We start from the raw sequence: 25739 nt of genomic DNA on the forward strand, positions 1-25739 counted from the left end.
ACAACATCGGTAGCTCCGTGAGGCTATTTGCAGATGACACGGTTGTCTACAAGAAAGTAGCAACATCAGAAGACTCGTACGTACTCCAGGAGGACCTGCAGAGGATTAATGCATGGTGCGACAGCTGGCAGCTTTCCCTAAACGTAGATAAATGTAATATAATGCGCATACATAGGGGCAGAAATCCATTCCAGTACGATTATGCCATAGGTGGTAAATCATTGGAAGCGGTAACGACCGTAAAATACTTAGGAGTTACTATCCGGAGCGATCTGAAGTGGAATGATCACATAAAACAAATAGTGGGAAAAGCAGGCGCCAGGTTGAGATTCATAGGAAGAATTCTAAGAAAATGTGACTCATCGACGAAAGAAGTAGCTTACAAAACGCTTGTTCGCCCGATTCTTGAGTATTGCTCATCAGTATGGGACCCTTACCAGGTTGGATTAATAGAAGAGATAGACATGATCCAGCGAAAAGCAGCGCGATTCGTCATGGGGACATTTAGTCAGCGCGAGAGCGTTACGGAGATGCTGAACAAGCTCCAGTGGCGGACACTTCAAGAAAGGCGTTACGCAATACGGAGAGGTTTATTATCGAAATTACGAGAGAGCACATTCCGGGAAGAGATGGGCAACATATTACTACCGCCCACATATATCTCGCGTAATGATCACAACGAAAAGATCCGAGAAATTAGAGCAAATACGGAGACTTACAAGCAGTCGTTCTTCCCACGCACAATTCGTGAATGGAACAGGGAAGGGGGGATCAGATAGTGGTACAATAAGTACCCTCCGCCACACACCGTAAGGTGGCTCGCGGAGTATAGATGTAGATGTAGATGTAGAAATATCTTTCAGTGTGTAAGTCTCTAGCTCTCACTGAATTTCATTGGCATTCTCCGTAAATGAGAAGCATATCGACTTGTTCTTCAAAGGAATACATCACTCACATTCACTTGATTTGACGATACTAGTCTTACTGATCCTATTAGTGTTGTATTGTGAAACCATTGAATGGTGTTTACATGTCAATGGCACATTAGATAGATACACCATATTCGTTGAATATTTACTATTTGCATGATGTACGAGAGAGAATTGTCAGAGCATGTGCTTTGATAAGTGCCAAAGTGATAAGGAATACCACTCAATGCATGATAAGAACATTGCAGCTCTGCATTGATGTCAATGGTCATCACTTTGAGCACCTTCTATAAATGGACATTCATGCCACTTTTGTGACCTTTGTTGACCTTCAAAGACCTTACTGTTACACATCATTAGATTTCTCTTTATAGCCGATATCAGAAAATAAGTACCAAACTATAGCATCCCATTTAAAAAAAAAACAAAGTTGACCTTCATATCTCTGACGTGCTACCAGCTAGCAACAAAAAACCATCATATTATGACCCCCATTGTCCCATGCGACATTTGTCCCACAAACTTTTCTGCTACTATCACACTTTTCCAGTTATTCTAGGTAGCAATAGTTAGTGACTCACCCTGTATATGGTTTTAAAATATCTTTGTGGCTGAGGTAGGCTGGCCGGGGTGACCGAGCGGTTATAGGCACTACAGTCTGGAACCGCGGGACCGCTACGGTCGCAGGTTCGAATCCTGCCTCGGGGATGGTGTATGTGATGTCCTTAGGTTAGTTAGGTTTAAGTAGTTGTAAGTTCCAGGGGACTGATGACCTCAGAAGTTAAGTCCCATAGTGCTCAGAGCCATTTGAGCCATTTGGCTGAGGTGGGGAGGGGTGGGTGAACTGGGTTTGGGTCATCTCCCATTGCATACTGGGTCTAGAGAACCAGTGACCCTACCCCCTTTGATGAGCACACTCTTTCATCCCTCTCTTACTCTGTTTTAATTGCTTTTTGGTGTGGTTTGTCTCCTTTTCTGTTGCACCCTATTTCCTGTTTTAGCGGTAACACTCTGATGAGTAGTGGGTGCTCTTTAATGCCTTTACTACTCATGCAGAGGCTTGGGATGGTAGTAGATGTCAATATATGCTCATGAGCAAATGTATTGACATCTGCCTTGTAGTCTGCAGCACTTTCTTTAGCTCTCATAATCATGGTGAGGTATTGTGGAATGGTCTAAACAAGACACACAAAGTGTTGCAAAACTAGCCTGATGCATGAACATTCTACCAGTGCCTATAGTTCTTGGATATTGATCAGATCTTGTACCAAGGAGGACACTTCTCAGTCTATGACTTCCCAAATATGCTCAATGGAATTAGATTAGGTGACCTGCATAGCCATAAATACAAGTCACCTGTGCAGTTTTGTGGACAAACAAGCCAATGCCCATGAATTGATAGTAGGTTTCTGTATTGTTTGCCAGTGAGAATGAGTGTATCAGGGACCCCATTTTATCTGTGTAAATGTCCTGTAAATGGGAATACCTCCACCACCTTACTGAGCAGTGTAAGGTCAACAGACATGATATATCATGTGGTTTTAATAGACTCATACCTTTCTGTCAGTGTGTGATTCGATTAGTCAGCCAAGAAATCTTTTTTCTATGCTTTGAGCATCCATAGTCAGTGCTCTTGTACCCATGCTATTCTTTGTACCCTGTAATATTTGGTGAGCAGAATTAAATGCATGGAATTGTGGCTTTTGTTTCTCATAGCAGGGAGTTGGTTCAGGGTGGTATTTCTGTTAACAGATTGTTGGTATCCAGCTTGAATTTGTGAGTATTATTTTTTTGTGGCCCATCTATCTGTTGTTACAATAAGAAGTACTCAATAATAAGACCTGTCATCAAGATTTTGTTACCCATGGTGTGTTTGGCAATGGCTTTTTCACTGAATCAACTTACTCACATTAAACTCTTGCCATCATATGTACACTGTTTGGTCACATTAATGTGACCACCTGTCAGAAGCCTGAATAGCCATCTTTTACTATGTGACATGTGAAGAAAGAGAGACAGTGAGGTTCTGGAAGGTACCGACTGGAATGTGGAGCCATTCTGTCTCAAGTGCCATGGACAACTTCACTAGGTTTCTCATTTGAGGATCCATGGGACAAACAGCCTTAGATCAGATTAGATTAGATTAGATTAATGCTAGTTCCATGGATCATGAATACAATATTTCGTAATGATGTGGAACGAGTCAAATTTATCAAGATGGTCCCACAAATTTTTGACTGGGTTTAAATCTGTGAAGTTTGATGGCCAGGAGAGTATGATAAGCTCATCCTGGCATTCTTTGAACCATGCATGTACACTACATTGCAGTGTCCTGCTGGTAGATGCCATTGTGCTGAGGCAAACAAACTGCATGTAGGATTGGACATGATCCCAAAGGATAAACGCTTACTTATGTTGGTCCATTGTGCCTACCAGAATGATGAGATCACACAGGGAATGCTGCAAAAATATTCCACACTCCATAATGTTCCATCCTGGTTGCAGGGTGTTTGCTTTCACACATTCTGTGCCATACACACAGACAGCCATTTGTCTGATGAAGCATAAAACACAATTCATTTGAAAAGGCCACCTGCCACTACTCAGTGAATGCCAAGTTGTGATACTGGAGTGCAAATTCCAGTCTTCATCACCAATGAACAGCAGTCAACATGGGCGCATGAGCATGGTGCCTGCTGCGAAGGTCCATATGCAGCAATGTTTGCTGAATGGTTATTAAGGAGACACTGTTGGTCGCCTCTTGGTTCATCTGGACAGTCAGATGCTTAGCAGTTGCACATCTATTCACCTGTTCACACCTACATGGCCATAATTCATCCCTGTAATTGATAGCCTCTGGTGCACCACAGTTGCCTTGGCACTAGTTTTAGATAGCACCATTTTGCCATGCAGGATATATTTTAACCATGACAGCATGCAGACAGTTTAAAAACTTAGCCATTTTGGAAATGCTTTCATCCTTGTCTCGAAAGCCAGTGATCATGCCCTTTTGTGTGTCAGATAAATCAGTCCATTTGCACATTACAACAATGATTGCTTTATTTTCTGCATCCCCCAACATGCTTTATATACACTCCACTGCTATTGCTGCCACCTACCACCTGTGAGTGGTCATTACATGTTGACATCAAGCATAGGAGTGAAAAAATTAATGTGACTGGACCATGTATGTTGTGCTTGTATTTGCAGGCTCACTAGCTTCCACAGTATGAACTATAAATTTAATAAAAATTGCAATCATGAACATATGACTTTATACTACTTTGGTTGTAAAGGTAAGTACTTAACTACATAATATGATTATAGCACTGTATCAGGTGATTATAATTAAACTTTCCCATACTTAACACATTATAACGTGGAAACTAATTACTGTACGAGTACCAAACTTGGTAGCATTAATGTCCTGAGTATGGGGTGCATGATTTCCATGCATCACAGTGCCACCATCCAGTTCCAACTATGGCCACCAGGTGCCATAATCAGCCATTGTGATTCATAGTCTCACACACCTGACCAGTCACTGTGTGCTTGTTGACATGACATCATGAGCTCAGACAAAAGGAGCAGGGCATTATTGGTGAAGCTCTATTACCAAAACAACAGTAATGCTGCAGCTGCACTTCAAGAATATCACCTACTGAGAGGATTACGGAAGTGTTGTCTTTCTCCACCTGCAGTGCGGAGCATGATGAAGAAGTTCAAATCAACTGGAGAACTGGTCATTGCTCTGGAAAGAGGCCAATGACCAGTTGCACCACAGGTGGTTCATGAAATTGCTGTTGCCATGGCAGATAATTCTGCATCCAATTCCCGATCGTCAGGCAATGTGCGTGCTGTGTCATGGCAGTTAAACATCCCATGGTCCACTTTATGGAAGGTGCTTCAAACCATTCTCAATTGGTATCCGTGCAAGGTCCATATTGTACTGCAGCTTGCGCCACAGGATGCACAAGAACATGTTGACTTCGCTCTTCATTTTCTTGTGAGAATTGAAGTTGATGAGGGCTGGCGTGGACCATTCTATGGACAGACAAAGCTCATTTTTCTCTGATGGGTGAGGTGAACACACACAACTGCCGAGTGTGGGGATCTTCACCTCCAGTCACTGTGCATCACGTTCCTCTGTCTGGTGAATGTGTCACCATTTGGTGTGGCTTCATGGTTATGTTCTGTTCATCATTGGCCCATTCTTTTTTAAAGAGGTTTGCACTCAAGGACCAAAGATGTGCACTGTGACTGGCCAGTGTTACTGCTATATGCTTTGCTGGCATGTCATACCCGCCGTGCAGGAGAGAGACACATTGAAATCAACAGTTTTCATGCAAGATGGGGCCCCACCACACATCATTCATAAAGTTCACTTGCTTCTCCGAAACACACTTGGAAACAATCAAATTATCAGACAATCTATTCCTGTACGATCACCTGATTTCACTCCCTGTGATTTCTTGTTGTGGGGCACAGCATATCAAGAGAGGTAGCCAGCATACATATGAACATGCTTCATTCTACTGTGCAGAATGCAATCCTGTACTTTCAGACTCTTCTCAATACTGATGGGTGCCATATTGAGCCCCTTTTGTAGCAATAATGGTACCGATATGTAATGGTATTATGTACCGTAGCAGCACATTAAAAGTGTTTCAACTGAATTGATTCTGCATTATCTCTCTTCCCCATGTCATTGACATTAATGCTACCGAGTTTGGTATTCATACAGTAATTAGTTTCCATGTTAGACCATGTTAAATATTGAAAGTATAATTACAACCATCCAGTATGTGACATTTCCTTCAGAAAATTGTATTCTGTTAAAGTATATTACATTCAAGTGTGCCAGATGATAACAATAATTCAAAATTAGTTGCAGCAAAATAAAGTTTTATTTTGGTTGCATAATAGAAAATATTCCTCCTTTCTGTTGTCATCATTAAAAACATAATAATGACCTACATTACACTCACTCAGTGTGTTCACCTTTTCAAAATACCTACACCTAAGAATAGCTACACCTAATAAAGAAAATGGAAATTTTGCAAAGTGAATAAGGAAAGCCGGCCGCGGTGGCCGTGCGGTTCTAGGTGCTCCAGTCCGGAGCCGCGCTGCTGCTACGGTCGCAGGTTCGAATCCTGCCTCGGGCATGGATGTGTGTGATGTCCTTAGGTTAGTTAGGTTTAAGTAGTTCTAAGTTCTAGGGGACTGATGACCACAGCAGTTGAGTCCCATAGTACTCAGAGCCATTTTTTGAATAAGGAAACTCTTTCAAATTTAAGCATCTGAACATGTAGAGGAATTCCCAGTTAACAGTACTTTGCAGTATTTAAATTAATAGTGAAAGTATTGATCTTAACTTATAAGGAAATATTGCAATGCAACTTGTATTAAGGAGTTAAACTGCTTTTTATTGTTTCAGCTACTTCAGTCTTTAGAGACATCTCATGCAATTTCCATATGTGAAGATGTACTGCCTCATTTGAAAACCATTGTTGGTTTGAAGTTTGTACTGGAATTCTTGATGGAATGTGACCTACCTAAGGATACGGAATATGAGTATAAATTGATGCTCTTGAGTACTGACATGCTGGGAGCACTTTCTGCAGCAGAGTGTTCAGCACTCTGGGGCCTTGTTGGACACCCTCATTTAATTGTAGAACAGTTGTTGATGAATACGCAGTTGGGGGCTTTGGAAAGAGCTATGGTTGCTGCAAAACCTGGTCTCTCTTCCATTCCACCTTCATTACCTGCATCAGAGCCATCAATTGATAAGTTGTTGCGAAGGTATCCACTGAATGTATTTAAATTATTACCTTGTGTTTTCATTGTCCTTTAATAATAACAACAACAATAGCAGCAACAACAATAATGAAAATGAGCTATTAGCAAATCATTTATTCAACTTCCAGTTAAGAGCTGATACAAGTAGCAACATTTCCAGATGGTCAGCAGTATGCCTAGAATAATTAAATTCTTGCATAAATAGCTCAAGAGGAGCCTGTGAATTAAGCTCAAGATCTCACACTTAGAATTTTACTTTTATGTTGGCATGAATTATAATGATGCAGTGAATGTTGTAATATCTTTAGTGGCACTGTTCCTAGTTATAAATTCTCTTACTTATGTATAAAGTGTCTACTAAAGTATAGGTAATGAATCTCCTGTATGTTTGGTTCTCTTTTTTTCAGCTACTCATATAAAGAATTTATTGATTCCGGTGGCTGTTGATTTATCTATTTGTGTTGCTGATCTTGTTGGACAGGGAACTCATTTTTACCACTTTTTTGTTATTTAACTATTTAATAATGCTACAGACTGCTCTGTTTTAAAATTTTTTTCATGTGAATAATATTTGTTATTTTGATAACAGAGTTCAAGATTTCTAAGTACTGTTAGTAATTTCATTGGTTAGTAGTTTAATAAGGAATGTTTCTCCATGACAAAATATTTTGCTGCCAGATATGTATTCCCATCTCCAATTTTGTATCCAACTCTATCCTTACATTTTCAAAAAAAAAAAAAATAAAATAAAATAAAAAAAAAAGCCTCATTACAAATTGTTGTAAGCCATTAGGTGATCTGTCTTATATATGAGAATAGGATGTACATCCATGTCTTACTTATAAATTACCTTCAGCAGTAGAAGAGAGGGACAGTTTGGGTAAGGTTAAAAAGAAAAGGCAGGCCATGCAGACCACAGTGTGAGAGAGACCCACCTGAAATGAGGAGAAGGATAAACAAAGAGTTCAAAGTATCCCTTTTCCTCCACCTTCATCCCCCTCCCCCATCCACACTCCCTGACCTAGCCTGCTTGATAAAGGAACTGTTAGTTCTGAAAGCTAGGTAGTGTGTCAGATTTACTTTCATATGTCTGTCAACAGAGCTACATATTTCACCTCTCATATAGGTACTGGCTTGCAATTCTGTCTCTTAATTTGTTTTCTCAATTGAATTTTCCTGTGATACACTTTTCCTATAAATTATCTGTTATATTTATGACAGAGTCATTATTTATGGATATGTTATACCGTTTTTTGTCATTACTGCATACACTTACTTGATCAGCATGTTTTGTCTCACCATTTTGACACTGAATTCAAACATATTATTTATTATAAACTTTTTAGGTATTAGTTTGAAACTGACTAAAATATTTAGCATAAAATTTCCAATTCTTCAACATTAAGATATAAAGGAGTGAGGGAAGCAATCTTCATAGATGAGAATAGCAAAATCTGTCAGTCCTCAACACTATGTACCACTGACATTTGTACTGCAGTGAAAACGTTACACTGATTATGACACCTGATAAAAATAAAATCCTTATCAACTGGAACTATGGATTATGTTTACAATACTTTAGAAGCTGTAGCAATATTATAACTTATATACCCTGACTTTTAACATAAGAAACTGTTATCCCAACCAGTTATATGAGAGCTTACATCATAATATGGAATGTAAACCACAGAACAACTAAATTTTGTTAGAATATTTATTCCAGATATTTGGAACGCATCACATTGCAATGTTTAATGTTGTAGTTCAGTAAAAACCACTATTTGCTATGCTGTTTATGGTGGCTGGAGCAACAACTGTCTGTCACTGTCAAATATTTACTGATATTTCTTCACACTAATCATGTGTCACAAAATCACAGTCAAAATTATAATTACAACAGATTTTATATAAAAGATGAAAGTTATGAATAATGTGTTTTACAAAATTTAAGTGATCTTTCATTTTTTAATATAAATGTATAACATATTTATCAAAAAGACTGCAGCCTAGTTGAATTCATGTTTTAATAGTATTTTAATTTCTATTGTCGCAGGTATGCCTCAAAAGCACTTGACACAAGAGTTGGAAATGCTGCTAGACTTAACACACTAGGTGTTCCTGTAGAGGACAGATTACTGGTTTCATTGGCTTCCATCTCCAGCCAGAGTGAAGAGTTTGTGGTGCCTGACAGAGTGCCAAAGAAAAGTGAATGGGTTCCAGATGATGAGGTATTATTTCTTGAAACCAAATATTCAATTCATAGTAATTTTTTAATTCTCACTGTTTCAGGAAAAATGGTAAATATTTATGACCAGCAATTGCAGTTCTGCAGTGAATAAAATAAGATTCTGTTTCAAGCTAACTATTTGGTGTAACATAAGTAAACATAAACACCACTCATGGATTAGGCCTTAGGCCTGTTCTGGCTGACCAACTGCTGCCTACAAGACAGAATGAGGAGCAGTCTTTGAAAGTGGGCCATCTGATCACCATGTCGCTAATCCTTCCAGTTGTTACTGTTAGTAATTGACTCCTGATAGTACCACTGCTTCTTTATTCAAGCAGCTCCTCATTTGGCCTCAGAAGGCTGAGTGGGCCCTGTTCCTGACTTCCATACCTCAGAAAAAAGTCTGAGGAAGTGGCAGGAATCAAACCTGGGACCTTCTATACCACAGGCAGCGATATTAACCATTCAGCTATGGAGAAGGTCGTGGTGTAAATCTTTACACATCCCAAATATGCTGATGTGGTCTTGTTATATACAGGGTGTTACAAAAAGGTACAGCCAAACTTTCAGGAAACATTCCTCACACACAAAGAAAGAAAATATGTTATGTGGACATGTGTCTGGAAACGCTTACTTTCCATGTTAGAGCTCATTTTATTACTTCTCTTTGAATCACATTAATCATTGAATGGAAACACACAGCAACAGAACATACCAGCGTGACTTCAAACACTTTGTTACAGGAAATGTTCAAAATGTCCTCCGTTAGCAAGGATACATGCATCCACCCTCCGTCGCATGGAATCCCTGATGCGCTGATGCAGCCCTGGAGAATGGCGTATTGTATCACAGCCGTCCACAATACGAGCACGAAGAGTCTCTACATTTGGTACCGGGGTTGCGTAGACAAGAGCTTTCAAATGCCCCCATAAATGAAAGTCAAGAGGGTTGAGGTCAGGAGAGCGTGGAGGCCATGGAATTGGTCTGCCTTTACCAATCCATCAGTCACCGAATCTGTTGTTGAGAAACGTATGAACACTTCTACTGAAATGTGCAGGAGCTCCATCGTGCATGAACCACATGTTGTGTTGTACTTGTAAAGGCACATGTTCTAGCAGCACAGGTAGAGTATCCCGTATGAAATCATGATAACGTGCTCTATTGAGCTTAGGTGGAAGAACATGGGGCCCAATCAAGACATCACCAACAATACCTGCCCAAACGTTCACAAAAAAATCTGTGTTGATGACGTGATTGCACAATTGCGTGCGGATTCTCGTCAGCCCACACATGTTGATTGTGAAAATTTACAATTTGATCACGTTGGAATGAAGCCTCATCCATAAAGAGAACATTTGCACTGAAATGAGGATTGACACATTGTTGGATGAACCATTCGCAGAAGTGTACCCGTGGAGGCCAATTAGCTGCTGATAGTGCCTGCACATGCTGTACATGGTACGGAAACAAATGGTTCTCCCGTAGCACTCTCCATACAGTGACGTGGTCAATGTTACCTTGTACAGCAGCAACTTCTCTGATGCTGACATTAGGGTTATCGTCAACTGCACGAAGAATTGCCTCTTCCATTGCAGGTGTCCTCATCGTTCTAGGTCTTCCCCAGTCACGAGTCATAGGCTGGAATGTTCCGTGCTCCCTAAGACGCCGATCAATTGCTTCGAACATCTTCCTGTCGGGACACCTTCGTTTTGGCAATTGGCAATCTATCTCGATACAAACATACCGCGCCACGGCTATTGCCCGGTGCTAATCCGTACATCAAATGTGCATCTGCCAACTCTGCTTTTGTAAACATTGCACTGACTGCAAAACCACGTTCATGATGAACACTAACCTGTTGATGGTACTTACTGGTGTGCTTGATGCTAGTACTGTAGAGCTATGAGTCGCATGTCAACACAAGCACCGAAGTCAACATTACCTTCCTTTAATTGGATCAACTGGCGGTGAATCGAGGACATACAGTACATACTGACGAAACTAAAATGAGCTCTAACATGGAAATTAAGCGTTTCCGGACACATGTCCACATAATATCTTTTCTTTATTTGTGTGTGATGAATGTTTCCTGAAAGTTTGGCCATACCTTTTTGTAACACCCTGTATATGTTAAAGAATGTACACACTTGGAATGTTAACAGTAGACCTCACTGTGATGCAGAATATCTCTCTTGCAATGTCTCCCACTGGAGTTGGCTGAGCATCTCCATTATCCTATCATGCTTTGTAAAAGAACCTGTAATGAAATGCACTACTCTTCTTTGGATCTTCTCTGTTTCCTATATCAAATGTGTCTGATGTAGATCCCAGTCTTATGAGCAATATTCAAGTATTGGTCAAACGAGTGTTTTGTAAACTACTTCCTCTGTTGATGGACTACATTTCCTGAGGATTCTTCCAGTGAATTTCAGTCTGGCATCTGCCTTACTCATGATTAATAGTATGTACTTGTCCCACTTGAAATTGCTCTATACATGTACTTGTAGCTATTTTATGGAAGTAACTGCTTCCAGTGATAGTTCTACAATTATGAAATCATACAATAAAGAATCTCTCTGTCTATGTACTCCCAGCACATGTTTGTTTATGTTGAGGGTCAATTGCCTGCACCAAGCAGTGCTCTGCAGGTCTTTCTGCATTTCGTTACAATTTTCTAGTGTTGCAACTCATCAGCAATACAACAGTATCATCTGCAAAAAGCCACACAGAACTTCTGATGTTATCTACTAGGTCATTTATATATATTGTGAAAAGTAATGGTCCTGTTCGGCATGCCAAAAGTTACTTTTACGTCTGAAGACTTCTCTCCATTGAGAATGACCTGCAGTGTTCTGTTTGCTAGAAACTCTTCATTCCAGTCACACAAATGGTCTGACATTTTGTATTTTCATATTTTGTCCATTAGGTTGCAGTGCAGAACTGTATTGAATACCTTCTGGAAGTCAAGGAACATGACATCTACCTGGACGACTGTATCTATTGCTTTCTGGATGTAGTGTATGAAGAGTGCTGATGACCTCAGTGTTGAGTGCCCATAAGCTCCGAGCACACATGCATATGACCCCCCCCTCCTCCCCCCACCCCACCCCTCCCCCACGCACACACACTTGTGTAGAGCAATCTGAGTTTCACATGGTCATTGTTTTTGAAACCCATGTTGCTTCTTACAGAGGAATTTTACAGGTTCCAGAAATTTTATTTTACAATCATTCTGTGCTGTGTGAGGGAGAGTTTCCAAGTGACTCCTGAAAATCAGCTTAGAACAGTAACAACAGATCAAACTTCTTTCAGTTGTTGTTGTCAGTAATGGTTATAACAGTACAACATACTTCCAAAAATGTTGCCAGTTCTCACAATTTTGAAATACCCTTTTGGCCTGAAATTTTACTGCACATATAACCTTTGTACAACAGGTACCGTATAATCCGTATAATGCTCTTCAATCAGAACTGGTTGCACATTAAGGAGTAACTTAAACAGCAGCTTATTATGTTAAATTATGTCCTTTCTTAAATTTTATCAAAGCTGTAGAACACTATCAACAGAACACATTTTGCAATAAAATAGTTTCTCAAATCAGTCCCACCGAGTGAGGTGGCGCAGTCTGTTAGCACACTGGACTCACATTCGGGAGGACGACGGTTCAACCCGCGTCCGGCCATCCTGATTTAGGTTTTCCGTAATTTCCCTACATCGCTCCAGGCAAATGCCGGGATGGTTCCTTTGAAAGGGCATGGCTAACTTCCTTCCCCATCCTTCCATAATCCAATGACACCGATGACCTCGCTGTCTGGTCTCCCAACCCCAAATCAGTCCATATTATTATGAATAAAATAACTAAATGTGCCATGATGTTCATAATTTTGCAAGTCAACGTTACGAGCGTACTTACCAGAAAGTACATGGGGTTGATTAAATTCCAGATATACATTTCATTTTGTTTTGCGAGAGATCTTTTGATAAGATTCTGCTATGGTAGTCTTTGAAAGCTTCACACAGTGCACTCCTGACAGGCATAAGTGTTTCATTCAGCATCTCTCTATAATCCTATGCTTTGTTTTATACACATTATGCAGAAGTTGGTGTTTCCTTAGGAGTTTTTTTACTATGACTCTTTACCATGTAGGGTCTCTACCATTGTGAACTGTTCCACTATAGTCCAATTAAAATCTCTTGATGGTTGTCACTTCTCATGTTGGAGCCTGTTTCATCCAATCAGAGCACTCACCGTCACTCCTGAACCATTCGCCATTGCTAAGCTGCCACAACAATTGGTCTTCACTTCTGCCCATTGTGCAACTGTCTTTCTTGATGGATTTAGATCCTGAATCCTGGTTCTTGGCCTTTTATTTCATATTTCATCACACATGATAACCACACCAAAAACAACACACACACACACACACACACACACACACACACACACACACACACACACACACACACAATGTTAACAAAACATACACTTTTCAAACACAGCATTAACCAAACAGTACTGTATCCTTCCACACAAGATGCAATTTAGCACCATATCTACATTTATTATTATCACAGAGATCAGCTTACTTTAGAAAGCTTCACATAACATTGCATGAAGCCAAATTTTTGGAGGCTGCAATTCATCATTGCGACTGGGTCATCAAAGTCATAAAAATCATAACACTCACACACTGTGGTGGCATACTACAGTGGTTAGCATTTAAACCTGACTTTTTGAAGGTCATATGTTCAAATCTCATTGAATACAATAAAATTTTGTGATTTCTAAGTCTAATCTTAAGAATTTAATTATTATTTTAATTCAGTTAATTGGTTTAATTGTATATTTTAAATTTTTAATACTTTGCCACTATATTTTCAACATCATATTGACTTTTTTTATTTGCTCGTGTTTTTCTTCCTATCATTCTGTTTTCATTTGGAATCTGCTTGTGTCACCTGTAATCTGCAACCAAGTGCCAGCCAGGACTGCTCATCAGGTGGTAACATAGCAGCTTGTGTGGCCACTGTGACACTAGTTTCAGCTAACCAATAACAGTGGGAAACTACATTTGCTTTTATCACTGAAACTGAAAATTTTCTGTCTTGAGTTTGCTGGTAGCTTTAATCACCAAGAACAAAGCAATTGTGATTTTGGTTTTGGCACAGATTGGTGACTGTGCCATTTTCTTGGATACATTGCACATCACAAGGTTCTGGTTTGGTTAAAATATTGATTTAAATTCATGGCTACAAAATGCACCATCTGCCACAGTTCAGTCATTGGTCGCTTAAAATCATCTGTCAACAGAGCATCTCACATTTCTGTCATACCTTGTGGTGGCCGGTTCTGGCATCGCTCCCCGTTACACATTAACAGCATTTGCGAAGTGATGCATAATGTTTGTGTATCACCTTTAACTGACCAGTAACCAACAGCTGATGTATTGCTTGGCAGTGGCAAGTAACAGACATCAGCTGTCAGGTAATTTTAATTGGGCTGTAGGTATATATATCTAGCCAGCGTTTGGTCCACTATTCCTTTAAACTTGAGCCACAATTCTTATACATGCTCCTATCATGAATTAGTTTTGAGGTCCTCTTTGAGATGCATAATGAGTGCCTCATTATCTAATTACTGGACATATAAATCTTCATACTTGTTTTAGCTGCTCTTTCTACTTTAGTAATTTTTATATCTACACAGTCATGAAAACACATTGATACTGTCACTTTCAGTGCAAAATAGTACTAAACTGACTGACAATGGCTCAACTACAAGCCCAGTAGCTGAACCTGGGGACAGGGAATGATATTCAAAGTGCAAGTCTATCTACAGTGGAGCAGTGAGTCCAAACACTGTGTAGAGATGAGCATGGAGCAAACACAGTGTGACCAGTGCGAGTGAAGTAGTACTAAGCACATGGAAAACAGATCACAGCACAAGTTGAAAGCCAGGTCTGATTTAGTTTATGTCTGCATGAGAACTGCTGGGCCGGGCCTATTGCTTGGAGACGGTGTCACCGAGGGTCCAACATGTCATGGATGCAACTGATTGGAATGGCGGTTCAGTTTATCCTGACTGACATCCACCACAAATGAATACTGACCTTTGTGGCCCAACCCAAGACCTGGAAGCCAGTGTGCAACAGATCCAAAGGACCCCACAGCTGGCAGCCATGCAAACATTTTGCTGGACTCCACCCATTAAATGCCATTGCCCATTCTGTGACAAAAAAACTTGACAGTACATGGTCACTGGAAGAGGCAGACATAGAGCTCTTCATTTGAATTTTAAGTGTTTGCATGAACCACTCCACTTCAGAGTTACAAGCTTGGTGAAACAGGACATTAGTCAGATACTGGATACCAATATTAACACAAAAATCTGTAAGTTCCTATGACACAAACTGCCAGCCATTATCAGAGATGAGAATCTGGGGAGAGTTCTCAATAGCAAAAGTGAGTGACAACACGTTAATAGTTGGTGTTGGTGTCTTTGAGGACAATTTGTCCACATACAGGAAATTTGAGAATGCATTGACTGCCAATAACTACGTGCTTCTCAAAAAAGTGCACCCTTTCTTAATGAATGGTATTCTGGACCTGGCCGAGGGGAATACTGACACAGAGATACATCCTGGTTCTGTGCACAGGCTGCTTAAACCCACACAAGAATATCAATATCACAGTCAGATGGTAGCCAGTAGATATGATGCTGTGCCAAAGCCTTTGTATGGGATGTACCCCAGTGCAACTCGAGCAGCAACTTGAGTTTGCAAGGACACAGTGCTGAGGGATGATCACCTGACAGATTTGCTTTTCTGTGGTCAGCATGAGAAACCCCTGGATAATGTTGAGCCAATCGCATTGTAGAAAAAATTTGTACCACACCAAATCTGTTCCCAAACAAGTGTGCATGGGCCGTACCGTGTGGATTGCTGAAATGATTTTCTGAAAAAGCTGGTCAGCAGCCATGGCAGCCATGACCTCATGCACTATCAAAGGAAAATGTAGCAATGTTTGCTGCAAGGTATCATCCAATGCAAAAACTAGGGCCTCCTGTCAATCAAATTCTGGGTCATGTCCTGCTGGCTACTGCGATAGTGCACCTCCCTTAGCATGTTGGGGGATGGAGTGGTAATGAATCTCATAGCAATAATTACTGAAAAAGCAGTCCACCTCTGCAACATGTGGGCAGTCTGATTGGCAGCTTAGAGCAAGAAACAAATAAGGAAGCCAAGGGCTTGAATTCAGTAATGAGTACGGGCTTTGCTCGCTTTGCTCCATACGAGAGAGAGAGAGAGAGAGATAGATAGAGATTGAGATTGAGAGATTATAATGCTGAAAATGATAGCTAGTGTCTCCTTTCCCACCTGTGTGTAGTTATGTTGTGTCACAGAAAGCATCTTTGATGTCTATGTTAAGGACTGTTCAGTGCCATTTGGGTTCCTATGTGACAGAACTGCACCACTGACATACTGGTATGTGTTGGTGGCCAGGATTAATGTTTTACCTGGCATAAGGGAAGACAAACAGAGAACAGAGCACAAACACTACTTGAGGGACTGAAAAGTCTGTTGACAGTCAGCAGACCACTTGAATTTGGTATCCTTGTGGCAAAGCCAGTTAAGAGAATGGCGGATGTGCACAGCCTTGAGAATGAACTTCATACGATCAGAAATATTGCCCACAAATCACTGGAGCTCCTTTAGGTTTTTGCATGTTGGCAGGTTGTTGATGGTTTTGATGTGCTCACCCATAGGGACAAGGCCATCTTTGCTAAGTACATGGCCTGAAAAATGCACATTTGGTGAGAAAACTATGTATCTAGCTTGCAATGTACGCCGTTCACCAGACAGCAGGTTTCATAAATGCTCCTCTTGCAAGGAGCCCATTGCCCAAATGTCATCAAGGTAGTATATACAACAGGGATTGTCCTGGATGAACTACTCCAAATATCATTCATTAATGCAGGCAAAATTAGAAAAAAGGCAAGTGATGAAACTGGTAGAGCCCAAATGAGGTATTGAGCTTTAAAAAATTCCAAGAAGTGGCATCCAACTGCAGCTGCAGGTGTACATTGTACAATTTGATGTGTGATAATGTTCCACATTTTTATAATATGCATAAATGGGAATTTGCCCCCTCAATGGAACAACTGCTTACTGTAAGACAAAACTTGGCATAGCAGCCATTGCAACCAAAGAGCATGCACAGATCTAAGTTAATTAGGCCCAACCCTGCTCCCATGTCTACCAGAAACTCAATTGATCATCCATCCATTATCAGTGTAAGCCGAATATGCTTGGATGACGATTGTGAGTCACCAGAGACAGCCTCCGAGTTGAGGGAAAACGCCAGGGACCCCAACAACCATCCAGAGGCTCACTGACTGTCACAGACCTTTGGCAAATAGCTTACCTTGCAGCATACCTGATGCATGGCATCTACAGGCAGGTAAGCCCTTGGAATATGCACCAAATGATAGTCAGGACAGGACCTCTGACTTGCCTGTCAAATGGAAATGGGTGTGGAAGGTGAGTGGCGTCAAGAGTCCAAAAAATTCTGTGAACGGGGATTGTGACACTGTGAAGGACTCGATCCCATTGAGCCCAAAGGGAGCAAAAGTAGAAAGCACCTTTGATGTTACTACCCTCGAATCATCAATGGTGTCAACATATGGCAACTCTGTGGAAGGCAAGAGCACCTGGCTCACCCAAGGGGCCCCATGAACAATTTGCCATGCATGTATAACTATGCCATCTGCCGATTGTTGGACGGTTTGCTCTTTGCTGTAAGTGTATGTTATTCCACACTGCTGGACAATAACAAGGCAGCCTTATCAACAGGATCGATGATACACCTTACCTGCCAGTGCAGCAGAAACCAGTGCAGATAATTTGCCCACCTTTCTGTAGACTCATCAAAGCTGGCAAATGGCATCGGGAGCAGGGGAGAATAATGCTTCTCTGCAGACACCTGGCTCATCACTGGCGTTGAGTGTGTATTGAGCCATTCAGCATTTAGTTTGAAAATTTCCTGCATCTGCATCTCCTGCAGCATTTGATGCTGCTCCTGGAGGCGCAACTGCTCGTGCCAGCATTGCAAAAATGCCAGGTCCACAGTGGCCACAGTTTAACGATACAAAAAAGAAAAGCATAACACATGCAAGTACATCCTATGTTGCTGCTTTTGTATCTACATAGGTGTGACAGTGCCATGATGCCATCACTTCTGGCACAAAATATTACCACACTAGCTGACAGTGGTTTGACTACAAGCCAGGTAGCTGAACCATAGAAAAGGGAATGAAAGTTGATGTATGAGTCAGTCTATGGAGAGAACAGAGTGTGCAAACACTGTGTAGAGAAGAGCACATAGTATACATGACATGACCAAAGTGAGTGACAGAGTAATTAAACACACACAAAAAGAGCATGGTGTAAGCAAAGGCCAGGTCCAAGGTAGTTGATGTCCACATAAGAGCTGCCTGGCCAGGCCTGCTGCCACAGCTGGTAAGCTCCTCGGTCAGTGGCTGTATCCATGCATCACCTCATGCATACCCTCTGTGGCAGCATTCTGCACTTTTTCACTGCAATATGTGTGCCTCTTCATCTGCAACCATCTCAATATCCACTGGTGGGAATACTAATGTAACCAGTGTTGCTATGACTGCCTCATGGTCATTCATACCAGCTTGAATATGAACATCCTCAAAGAAGTCAAGTCTACCAGAGAACTCTCTCTGGCTCCCCACTCCCACACATTTAATATTTACCTTCACATCTCCTCACAATAGGCAGTTCCCTCTCATCCTGGGATCTGAGAGACCTGTCCTTCCTTTTTAACGTTCCCCAATGTATCGTTCTCTATACCCCATGGAAGGAAGTATTGTTTCTATAATCTGTGAAGTATTGTTTCTATAATCTATGGTAATGTATATACTTTTATATGTGTATATCAGCAGTACTGACATTTCTTCTTGAGGCAAGTACTTGCTAACAGTTATTTACATAATTTTTTATTTATATGAAGTGCACAGATGGTTGGGCTGATTGTATATGGGTATTAATCGGCTGAAGGCTGTTGGATAGGTCTTACTTTTATTTTTGTTTGGTTTTAGCGTCAATTCTAACCAATATCTCTATTTATATGTTTTCTCTATACCAATTCTGAGGTTTTTCCACAATTTTTCTGATTACACATGTGTTTAAGTACCCCACCTGTGACATGCTGTTGGAGCCCCTCTTAGGTATTATGAATGCTACAGCTTTGTACAGGGCTACTATAAATGATTCATCCATTTTCTAAGCTCTATATTTTCCAAAGTATTACACATACGAATATGACTGTTGCATGAATAGAATCATAATCTCAATAAGTTTGCACTTTGCAATCTAAAAATATTCTATGAGTCACATAACACATGTTCAAGCAATAATGAAGTTCATTCCATACCTTAGTAGCAATGACCTCTCAGTGGTCATTACAGCAGTACTGATGCATCATCTCTGCTGTTCCAGTGTTCTTAGCAGTGGGGGTATGTAACACGGTCCTTAGTGTAAACCCAAAGGAAAACGTCACAAAGTGTTATGTCAGGAGATCTGGGGTCCAAAGCAATAGATTCACATTATCTCCAACAGTACATCCAATCCAGCAATGTAGAAATTAGTCATCTAGCTATCAATGAACATCGGTGTTTCAATGAAGGTGTGCTCCATCTTGTTAGAAGATTCAATTCTCCGAATCAGCAGTCAGTTGTGGAAACAACCACAGCTGCAGCATATCGAGGTAAGAGGTACCCATCACAGTCTTTTCACAGAAGAAAAACAGCCCATACAGTTTCGTCTGTGATATGGGGAAGAAAATATTAACCTTCAGTGAATCTCATTTGTGTGCCACAATTTCATGAGTGTTTTCAGTGCCCTACACTACTGATCAACCTTTGCAGATAAATGGAAGTTTGCTTCATTGCTGAATATCAGTTTGGAGGCAAAATGTTCTTCCTCAGGTGCTTTCTGCATTGTGATGCACAATTGAAGGCACCAGCCATAATCTTCAAGTCTTAATTGTTGCACGAGCTGCAGGTGATCCAGTTTGAAATTAAACTGCTGTCGCAAAATCTTCGACACAGTTTGCTGTGGTATTCCAAGTTTATGGCTTGTGGGGACCATTGATCTTTTAGGACCATGTATGAAACTTTCCCTCACTGTCTCCACAGTTGCATGTGGCACACTTGATTGATCAGTACTTTTCTTTTTACTAAGGTAACCTGTGTCCCTAAATTGTTGATTTCAATGCACAATGCTCTGTTTACATGCTTATTCTTTTGCATATTGCCTTCTGAATGGCTGTTCTTTTCCATATTGCCTTCTGAATGCATGATGCACTGTTGTAACAGGTAATCATCTCACATATTCCAACTCACAAAATGTAAGACACTTCATTTGTAATGCTAACTGGTGTGCATAATGCAAACTTGGTGTGTTACAGTTCTAATCATGCATCAATCTTATTTATATATATAATGCTTTGCAAAATATAAAATCTTGAAAATGAATAAATGATTTGTAGTAGCCCTGTATTCCTGATATTTGATCCTCCAGAAGTAACAGTTGTACAATTTTTTTGCCCCAACAGGTCATCCAGTGCATGTCTTGTCATTCAGTAACATTCTCAATGTTCAATCGTCGTCACCACTGCAGACGCTGTGGACGTGTTGTGTGTGCAACTTGTTCTTCCAAAAAAATGAGGGTAAGCAAGTTTTCTGTCATCATACAATGTAAGATATAATGGCTGGTACTGATATAACTTAAAACTTCTGGGCAAACAAGCCACGGTTGATTAGGAGCAAGTTTGATACATCAACCATGTCCTGTTAGTCCAGAAATTTTAAATGATGCAAGTTTGCTTTACTTGCAGTAAATGTGCAGCTCTCTCTCTCTCTCTCTCTCTCTCTCTCTCTCTCTCTCTCTCCCTTCACACACACACACACACACACACACACACACACACACACACACACACACACACACACACACATTACTGAATTGTCAGAAGAGTTCAATGTAACTACAGTTGCTTCCTTTTAATTGATGCTTTTATTGGATGCAAATTATTTTCAAAATTATCATCCCATTTGGGTTGTCTATTTCATATATCTTCCTGCTGAGGTAGATGTCTTGTATAAAATATTCTGTTTGGATTCGCAGTCACCCCTACACTATCTGGCAAGTGAAATATGAGAATATTAATTTTTTCTGCACTTTCATCTCTGAAATTTTGCTTGTGTAGTTAAATTAAAAGAACTTATATATTTGTATGTGTGCTTCTCCAGGTGAAGAAACCAAGTGAGGTGGTGTAGTGGTTAAGAACACTGAACTGACATTGAAGGGATGCCTGAGCTTATGCTCTGTTTCTAATGACTTTGTCATTGACTGGGCATTAAATTTTTCTTCACCCCAGATACTGAAAAATGAGTGTGACATGAAATTGTAGACTTATGCTGAACCAAGTTTGCAGACAGAATTGCATGTAAAAAGCCAAAAGTATCGCATTGCAAAGTTTTCCACGTTGTGCATTATAATCGAAGAAATCATCAATAACAGTGACTACTTGTAGTAGTTTTCATAACTAAATTTTACATTTGACTTGGCTCGCATGATGTGATATAATTTTTATTTATGTTTCGAAACATTTGGCAATAAGCAACACAATAAGTGTTTTATACTGTTCTGTGGAATATGTGTCTCTTCACTGAGTTTTATTTACATTGCCAGGTTGAAGGATATGGAAAAGTATCAGTAAGGGTATGTGATGCCTGTTATGCTCAGTGTCAGGATGCTTTTGAGAAAACTGAAGCTGGAAGCTCTGAAGATGGTACTTTCAGCTCTTCACTTAGGGCAGAATCAGTGGCAGATTTTCCATGGAAATTGTCTGTAGAAGAAGATTACAATTCCACAGTGAGAGAAGAATTTAATTACGAGCATGCACCAAGTGTAAGCTTATGCTTGGCTATTCTAAAACTCCACTCTGAACAAGAGGCCCATACAAGGTAAATTATAAAAACATGTAAATTATGATTTATTTGTTTGTTTATTTTTTATCCTTTGATCACTTTTGTTAGTGATATTCAATATGTCAGGACGCACTGGATGTGTTACAAAGTATTTGGTATTTACATAAAAGAACATAGATATACACAATTTTTCAGGCATTTGTAAAAGAGATTTAGGGTTGACCCCACATAAATAACATTCACACATAGCTACAGAAAATAGTATCAGACACAGTTAAGAAAAATTTATACACTTGTGCATACATGCAGTGGCAAGCACAACATCTACACATTATTTATATGGAATCTGCAGAAGACTCTCTTACTTAAGAATTTTGTAGACTTGTATCTAAGAACTCCTTTACATTGTTATACTTGCATCTGGGAACTCTCTTACATTGTTCTTCTTCCATCAAAGAACTCATTTACACTGTAGCGGCAGGCTGAGACCAGATGATATTGTAGTTTTTGTTTGAAAACAGACAGTGTTTTCACCTTCTTTATACTGCTTGGATGTTTGCTATAAAATATACATCTGGGTATTTACAATTCTTTGTCACTTAAAATGTTTAAAATAATGCACTCCATACACTAGAACTATTGTGGAGTATGGCTTGATTTAATTGCCTAGACACATACCCAATGGGTCTTTCAAATGCCCCATGTACTTGGCTAAGAACACACAGAATGATGAAATTTCTGGCATCACATGAGAGAATGAACGGTTTCCCACAGTCGGGGTATGACAAAACGGGTGATTATGTTAGAATTTCTTTTAATTTTAGCACCGCTGTTTCGCCCTCAGGGGTCCAGGTAAATATTACTCCCTTCTTTAACAGTATGGTAGGAGGTTTGGCAGTAGTGGTGTATTCTGGTACAAAATGTCAGTAATAATTTGCTAAATGAAGAAAGGACTATTATTCTTCTACATTATGAGGAGAAGAGAAATCTTTTACTGCATTGATTAACCATGGATTAGGTTGAACGCCATCACCTAAAATTACATGACCCAAATAATTAACTGGTGATTCTGCAGATTTTCATTCCCTCAATTTCAGGCTGTGATTTGTATGTTGTATACATAAAAGTACATCTCTTAGTCATTGTGCAAGTTCCTCTAGGGAAATGGAGAGCACATTAATGTCATCTAAATACACTAAGTACATGGATTTCAGTGCCCTTGGCAATAAATCTGTAAACTGTTGGAATAATGCAGATGCATTTCACAATTCAATAGGTATCTTTAGATTCTCTTATGCTCTTTCCAGCCACAGGTTGCAAATAATTTGGAATTCTGTATGCCTTTTGACTGATCGGCCTAGCATCTGTGGTGGGAATCTCATATTGCATCAAATTTTAAACAGTACTAAATTCCTCAAGTATTAATTACAACAAATTTCTATCCTTCTCTGGCAGATGCATCAACTACTCCAGTAATTTCTGCTTTAAGGGGGTGTGATGTCTACATTATTTATATACACTCTTCTTCATTCTTAATTTCTTCCTGTTCCTTCTTTTTCCCCTGTCTTCCCACCTAACAGTTTGATTTGTTGGTAACTCTTGTATAGTTTCTAAAAGTGTTGCATTAGATGTTGTGGCATCTGTCCTGCCAAAATTATAAAAAGTAACAGACAAAAATATTTATTCATTAGTACAACTGGATGACATGTACTTCATATACTTTTCATATGCTCTTCATATGCTCTCGCAACTCATCGAGCGACTCATTCCTGGCAATAAGATCCACCAGAATAGCTGAGTGTGTGGGGGAATTTAAATTTGACTTTCACCTAGAAGAGCCTCCCCATTCCACCACATATAGTTTCACAATCAGTTGACTTGAACAGTGAAGCACGTTGATCTTCTGAGAATGATAGGATTGATCCTTTCCTGCCCTTCTCAAATGCCTGTACAGTGCTATCAATGCCAAATAGAAATTCTTGGTCACCTATCCAGACAGTTTCTATGCAGAATCAACTGCCCAATGAATGTAGCACAGGAATTCACTCCCTAGAAGCATGTCAAAATCTGGATTTTCCAATGACAATATACCTACTGTAATCACAAATACTTCTTCGCCAATCTTCAAATTAATCCCCCATGAGCCTATATGGTGTTTTATTTCACTCTCTAACCCACACAGATAGCAGAAAGGCTGCCGCAAGGCATTCGTGTCACTAAGGGGGAAGAGTAATAAATTGATGTATTTATTACTCTTTCCCCTTAGTGACATGAATGCACTCTGGCATCAAACAGTGTCTTCACTTTTTTGTTATCTAAGTCTCTGATTGACAGCATACTTTCCACCTTTTGTAATCCTTGATTACTCATTGGATTAATCTAAGTTAATGTGAGCTTAGGGCAGAGGCTATCCGGCTCCTGATATGTTTCTCAAATTTTGACCTCTGTTATCTCCTCTGCAGCTAACTCTAACACTTGGTAGATTCTTATTTTGTTTGTACTGTAGCCTAGGGCATGTCTGTTGCATATGTACTATTTCTCTGTAATGCACACAACATGGCACCGTGCGTGATGTCCCAGTCATTGGCAATAGGTGCTGATTATAAAAGTGTGGTGCGCATCAGTCACACTGCTTGCAGTTATTACAAATCAGTTTACCTCCTCCCTTAATAAAGTTATGCAAACTGCTTCTTGGAAAGACTAAGGTACAAAAACATGATCTTGCTCCCTATTCTAAGATCAATCCCTTTTACAAAAACATAAATTGTGTGGTCCTCCGCATCACATAGTAAGATATTGTTATGTTCTTGGCATTCTGTTAACACACACATTTCCAGCAAGAGACAGCCCAGGTACTGTCTGCAAATGATTCAAAGTCTTTGCCAGGTTTTGTTCCTCAATGTGGATAACTTATCCCCATATAATCTAACACTTTTTTGTCTAAGAAATGTTCAATCAACCTGTGAACAGCATTTCAAAAGAGGATGCCTTTCTAAGTGAATGTACTGATGCAAAATAGCTCCTGGTATCAACATACAATTTAAGCTGACTAATATTCAATTGAAACTCACTCAACCATATGCACATATGACCCACATCTCTAATATTCTGAAGAAATATGTGCACATTTTCATTCGACTGGCCTCAAAAAGACTGTGTAAAATTACTCAAGGAAATGTCTGCTACCAGATTAACTGCCAATGCCACAGATGGTGAATTCACAGGGGCAAATAGGTTTGACACAGTTACTGCAGGGGATTGGTTTTTATCCTTTTTTCCCCACTAGACACTGCTGCAGCTGAAACTCTCCGATTTACACTTTCCTTCAGCTATTGGTTGTTTAACATCAGCACAGCAGTTTGCTGCTGAAAGTGATCTATTTCATCCATATTTACTTCATCTACCATGCATTTATTATTAATAATGTCACATTTCAACTAAACAAGGTGACAAATCAATAATAATAATAAACAGATATTGTCAGGCAAAGGTTGCTTCAGTGAAAGTGGATGACAGGATATGTTGTGAATTTAAGTGTAATAAGAAGTAGGCATAATTTAAACCAAAGTGATTTATTGGAAAGAAGGGATGCGGAGGTCCTACATAGGGGGAGGCATTGCAGAAAATTTCAGTCATCCAGGATCGATCTGATGCATGCCGAGGCTAGTAACTGAGAGCACAAGCTGTCTCCCACATCTGTTATAGCTAGAACTCACCTGACCTGCATCACTACGTACTGGCATGTTGATGGTCCATGTTTAGG

The 25739-nt window shown here is 39.9% G+C and overlaps 1 protein-coding gene across 1 annotated transcript in view; it reads left to right on the forward strand.

Annotated features, from left to right (window-relative positions):
• The window catches only part of LOC126470466 (zinc finger FYVE domain-containing protein 26), a 370429-nt gene that overhangs the window by 239730 nt on the left and 104960 nt on the right, over positions 1-25739 (forward strand). The window contains exons 23-26 of the mRNA XM_050098326.1: positions 6367-6731; positions 8782-8956; positions 20599-20712; positions 21738-22012. Of these exons, the coding sequence (XP_049954283.1) occupies positions 6367-6731; positions 8782-8956; positions 20599-20712; positions 21738-22012 (929 nt within the window). The remainder of the gene's footprint in view (positions 1-6366; positions 6732-8781; positions 8957-20598; positions 20713-21737; positions 22013-25739) is intronic.

The sequence above is a fragment of the Schistocerca serialis genome, chromosome 3, assembly GCF_023864345.2.
Source record: "Schistocerca serialis cubense isolate TAMUIC-IGC-003099 chromosome 3, iqSchSeri2.2, whole genome shotgun sequence".
Taxonomy (NCBI): domain Eukaryota; kingdom Metazoa; phylum Arthropoda; class Insecta; order Orthoptera; family Acrididae; genus Schistocerca; species Schistocerca serialis.